The sequence below is a fragment of the Tigriopus californicus genome, chromosome 6 (assembly GCF_007210705.1).
Source record: "Tigriopus californicus strain San Diego chromosome 6, Tcal_SD_v2.1, whole genome shotgun sequence".
Taxonomy (NCBI): domain Eukaryota; kingdom Metazoa; phylum Arthropoda; class Copepoda; order Harpacticoida; family Harpacticidae; genus Tigriopus; species Tigriopus californicus.
In genome coordinates, this window is record NC_081445.1 from 4,718,480 (window position 1) to 4,724,054 (window position 5,575).

General features: G+C 39.5%; 1 protein-coding gene across 1 annotated transcript; it reads left to right on the forward strand.

Annotated features, from left to right (window-relative positions):
- The first annotated feature begins 804 nt into the window (after window positions 1-804).
- LOC131881654 (apolipoprotein D-like) lies at window positions 805-4,670 on the forward strand. The gene is made up of 5 exons (XM_059228581.1): window positions 805-1,166; window positions 1,220-1,359; window positions 1,427-1,527; window positions 1,599-1,697; window positions 4,408-4,670. The coding sequence occupies exons 1-5, from the start codon at window positions 990-992 to the stop codon at window positions 4,545-4,547; spliced, it is 657 nt and encodes a 218-aa protein (XP_059084564.1). The 5' UTR covers window positions 805-989; the 3' UTR covers window positions 4,548-4,670.
- Window positions 4,671-5,575: the final 905 nt, after the last annotated feature.

A 5,575-nucleotide genomic window follows, 5' to 3' on the forward strand; every position in this document is an offset into this window, starting at 1 on the left:
GGAAAAGCAAAGTTTTAGTTTCCTTTTTCAAAGAAAATATTCGCTTTGATGTTTGTTGAAGCCAAATGTGTCACTGCTTTAATTACTTTCATATGGTTTGGTTTAGTAAATGATTCAAAATTTCAAATTTACTTCAAAATAAAGATAACTTACTTGTTAACAGTGACCAACTCTGTCAACTTGCCATCGTCATTTACTGTGTACATAAACACGACTTCACTTTCGATACAACAACGAGTGTCAAATGTTGACAACAATTATTTCAAAATTAGATTTACCATATAACAAAATAAATCCCTTTACCCTTGGACAATGGGCATTTTTTTGAAAAATAAACGACAACGATACAGCTCAATTTGGCCAAAAACACTTGACTTGACCAGTGATGGCAAACATTGGCGAGTGCAATCAAGGTCAAATTTGAAGAACCTATAGATAATTCCTGAAAATGGACAAAGAATGATAGGTGAAATTTGTGGCCGAAATATTTCAATGATAGGGATATTGCTCAAAACAATTAGTTTTCCATCAGGCAGTTACTACTTCCTTTCATCCTTCCCATAGTCTAGACTTTTTCTTAAAATATTTGGTTTTAAACGGCATTTGTAATGCATAAGATAGTGTTAGATGTCCTTTTTGATTAGCTTCTTTGTATTGATCTTCTATCTACCATTACAATAGCAAGGACATATGATTTCAAATATGATTACATCACGGGTTTGGTAACCACCCTGTTTACCGTTGGCTGCTGGACAGCTGGTCAACAACCTATGTACTCTGTGTAGTAGTTTGTAGAGGCAGTGTACGTATGTACGAGTATGTAGTAAGTGGTGGCCGATTCAAGTCTAAGCAGTATTCAAGCACTCGCGGAACGTTGCGGTACGTTGCGGTAATCAACGAGCGCTTTTTGGCGTGGCCAGCGATTCGAAACGAAATCTTCTCACTTATTTACACTCACATGCATTGATCCGTCGTTCGTTCAATTGTGTATGTGTTCACTCCGAGCTTGTCAACTTGTCAAGATGACGGCCAAGTCGATCTTGGCGAGGCGATCTTGGCTAATATTTCTGGTGGTTTTCAACCTTCACCTCAATGTGGAAGGCCAGGAAATCAGTTTTGGACGGTGCCGTAAATTCCCAGTGCTCAAACACTTCCAAGCCGATCGGGTAAGGGGATTGCGAACGATTGCGAATCCTTTTTACTCCTTGACTCCCTCCAGTATTTAGGAAAGTGGTACGAGTATTCGAATTATTTCTTCATATTCCAACTGTTTGGGAAATGCGTCACGGCCAAATACACCGATCAAAGCAACTACAAGTCCCAACGGATCGGGGTTCTGAATGAATCCATCAATGAAAAGTAGGATTAGATAGTCCATGCGCTTGTTTGATTTGACTAACATCCTACGTATGATTTCCCTCATCAGGAACGGAAATCCCAACAGCGTCAACGGGATTGGGGTTTTAGAGCCCGGAAATGCCGGACTGGCTCGCCTCACGGTCAATTTTGACAGTCAGCCGTTTTTTGGTAATGTTTGCTTGTCATTCGAGTTAATCCCTTTAGTAGATTTTCTGATATTTTCTAAATTGAATTTACAGCCCGACAAGACACGCCCAATTATTTTGTGGTCGACACCGATTATGATAACTTCTCTATCGTCTACAATTGCAACAACAAGTTTGGCTTCCTCAAGTCAGGTGAGTCCTTTGCACTCCATTTTTATTCTCAATTCTTCCAGTGAAGTCATCTCCAGGGAAGAATATCTTGCTATAAAGGACATGCAGTACATCTACTAAATTACGAGTACATCCAGAGAAACCCAGGTAGAGAGGTACATCCAGTGTGTGAACAAGTATTTTTTCAAATCTCGGTGAAAGTGCTTTGCTGTTTTTAATCTTTGTCGTGCTTTTGGGTCTTTGGCGCCTGATTATTCATTCTCTGGGTCTGTTGTGCAAAAGGGGAGACAGGATATTGTGGAAATTGACGAATGATTTGTGATTGATTAGCCATCACATCGCAGAAAGCGACTCATCCAACGATCACTCTGGGAATCCCCAACATTCTGTTGTCTTTCGAGACTTCAGCCAAAGAACTGTTTATGTCATCATGTTGTTGAGCTAGGATCTCTAATTGGTGCAACTTGTTTGAATGTTGTCCTTGGGTTTGATATTTGGTACTTGGCCCAAAGAAATCGTGGGCCATTTGCTGATTTAACAAATTAAGCGGGCAAGACCAAAATCGAGACCAAATTTCTGACAGAAGATCCATTGTCCGTTTATTTCGATAAGATGGTTGATTGAATTCATTCCCGAATGAAAATGAAAATGGGAAAAAAACGCAGTGTTTCAGCCCAACTGGTGTTAAAATATTTTAGATCAGGATTTCAACGCATCCAAATGCAGCATTCTCGAACGAGTTTCAATCCGGGAAAAGGGCGACTCTTCAACCGTTTTGACCCTCGATGAATATCATATTTTTGATATAATTGTAACTAAGACTCTAACCAATTGCATTTGAAGTCAGAGCGACTGGATTGATTACATATATTTTAATAATTGACCACATTTGTAGGTTGTATTTTCTATTTATCAATTGCAAATGACAAACACATCTCCGTTTTTTATTCATGGAGCATTGAAAAGATCACACAGACGGATAAGAACCAACATATTGTGGGTTTTGACTACCACTTATACATGAGTAACCATGGAACAACGGTACAATGGAAGCTAGCGCCTCTGCAATCAGAAAGCATGCCCTAAAAGCCTTTCAGTCGTCACCCATCCGCTTTTTAAATGGGTTTGCCTACCTGGGCTTGCTTCCTCTGCCCTAACAGCTCTTTTTAACAAGACTGCTTTTTTCGTGATCAATGTTTTTTTGCTAATAATAGTTTCTAGAATTTAAATTTTATCAAGAGATGGTCATCAAATTGGCTCAACAATGGAATTGGCACACAATTGAAATACAAATAGTTGAGAACAATTTTGAGAGGATTCGACAAAGTAAAATGTTCTTGTACTCTAACGATGATGAAAATCGGTAATTCTCATCTGGGTATTGAAGTTCTTTTATAGCTAGGACATTTTCGAGCTAAAACAAATGAAGACAGGACCATTAGATTCTATGTCACTCAGGAGCAATTAAAGATATTTAATTTCATTTTTTCTTTATATCTATTCATGTCCTAACTAAATGAGCTCCAGATTTCCACCAAATAGGTTTTAAGAAATCATACTTAACGACAAGTTTCAGTTTTTAATCTGAGCTAGAATTTCATACGTCAATGAAATAAAAGTAGGTTTTTTATGACTTGGTGATTTGAAAAATGCCAAGATGTGTTTGCTTATTTCGGCAAAATTTCGTCACTGTTTATTACACTTGCAGTCCAAAGTTGAGTGCTTAACATTTCAATACCATGTAATGTTGTTTTAGAAAGTATTTGGCACAAATCTGATGAATATGCGAAATGACGTTGATAAGTAAATGGATTGTTCTGCCTCTTTGATTTGCAGCGTCCTGTGAGCACTTAAGTGGAACGGACGTGATATGATCTTGACATTCTTTTTTTCATAGGATTGACCTCTCGTATTCTATGAAATATTTGAATGGCTATTGACTCCACGCATTGAAATCATCAATCTACCAATTTTAGTTGACAAATACCAGCTTTGTTGGCTAAAAATGTTCAGGGGATTTAATTCCGGGTAGCATTTCATTCAAAAGATGCTCTCTTGAAAGAGGGCCATTTACTGGTCAAAACTCGACTTACCCTAGGCTCACTTATAAGTAAGAGAGATTGAAACTCTACAAATATGTTTGAACTCGAACTATGGCCAACCATTGCTGTCATATACCTAGCTCCTTTTTACGAAGCTACCAGATACCAATNGTTGGCTAAAAATGTTCAGGGGATTTAATTCCGGGTAGCATTTCATTCAAAAGATGCTCTCTTGAAAGAGGGTCATTTACTGGTCAAAACTCGCCTTACCCTAGGCTCACTTATAAGTAAGAGAGATTGAAACTACAAATATGTTTAAACTCGAACTATGGCCAACCATTGCATAGCTCCATATACGAAGCTACCAGATAGCTAGTTACCAATGAATTACTCAATATCTTTTTAATAATATGGGCCTCATCATGGAGAGGGAAAGCAGGCTAGAGCAGCCCAATGGACATTCTCATCTTTGTAAATTAGAATGAAACCTCTCAGTTAATTGCCTACATCCCTTGAGCGCTGGCCGTTTTCCTTATGATTGATAATCAGTTCTGAACAAAAACTCCAGGACAACACTCAATAAAGGATTATTGATAAGTTGTCCAATAGAGCAAGGTCTTTGCTCCGGCACTTTTTTAATCAGACAACTTCCTTTCACTCAGTTTTGACTTCATTCCCCATCATTTCAGAGGTCTTGTTTATCCTGACTCGAGAGCGATTCCCCAATCCCAAGCTGATCCAAAGTGTACGCCAAAAGATCCGGAAGGCTGGCCTTGACCCGACCCGGTTACGCAGAACCAATCAAAAATCCTGTCCATACGGCCATTAAATCAATGATAAGCCATGCCATTCAAGTATATTACGGCAGCAAGCAAATAACCGCCTAAAGCAGAGCTGCCATTCAACCTTGGTTAATAAAACAAAATATGGGAAATCCCACTCATTATTGGAACTCTTGTTGACGTTGAATGATTAACAAGGGTCTGTAAATACCGTCGTACGAGTTCATTCTACATTGGCATTTAATGAAAATACCATTGTCCGGAGAAGTCCGGTATCAGAAGGCAGACCAATAACCTTTTTGATCATCATCATCATCATCATCATTATTATTATTATTAATATTATTACCATCATAATCATCATTATCATTTGAGGATCTTCTTCGTACCTGCAGTCCAGGACTATCCAGTCCTGAGGTAGAGCTGTTCCACTATGGATGCTTGTGCCGTAATCCTTCATGGCACAAATTTCAGTTCACACTTTGATCTGCTTCCTGACCATGTTCCTTTGCTTCTATGGGATGGTCTCCATCTCGTCAAAGCGTTCCATTCCATTGCTTTCTGTTCCATATTCCTCTTGATCCAACCTAACTCGAACCACGTGGCTAGGCTTTTGAGCACACTGAACCAGTTCGAATTTGGTTTGATAGTTATGGATCTGAACGCGGACCCGGAATTGAATGGATTATTTTCCAGGAATCTGGTTCTGATCGATTCGGACGGCACCATGGGTAAGTAGTGCGAGTAAGTGTGCGAGTTGCGCAAAAAGTGCGCTTTGCGTTTGTATTTTTCATTCAAATTCGGATACAGTGCCTGGGCACAGAAAATGTCCTGGGAGTCGATTCGTGGAACCAATTCCCCTGAAAGAGCGAGTCCACGTGTTCCAGAAGTCCTTACTGCGACTTCAATTGGACCGTGGGTCGTTGTGCCCTTCGTCCTTGAAAGATCGAGCGATCCAGGTTTCCATTTTGGGACTTCCCCCTTATGTTGTGCCCACGTCAAATGGGAAAACTGGAGTGGACGTTAATCTCTTGGGAGTCTTGGCTCAGAAATTGGGGTTCACGTATTATTTCAA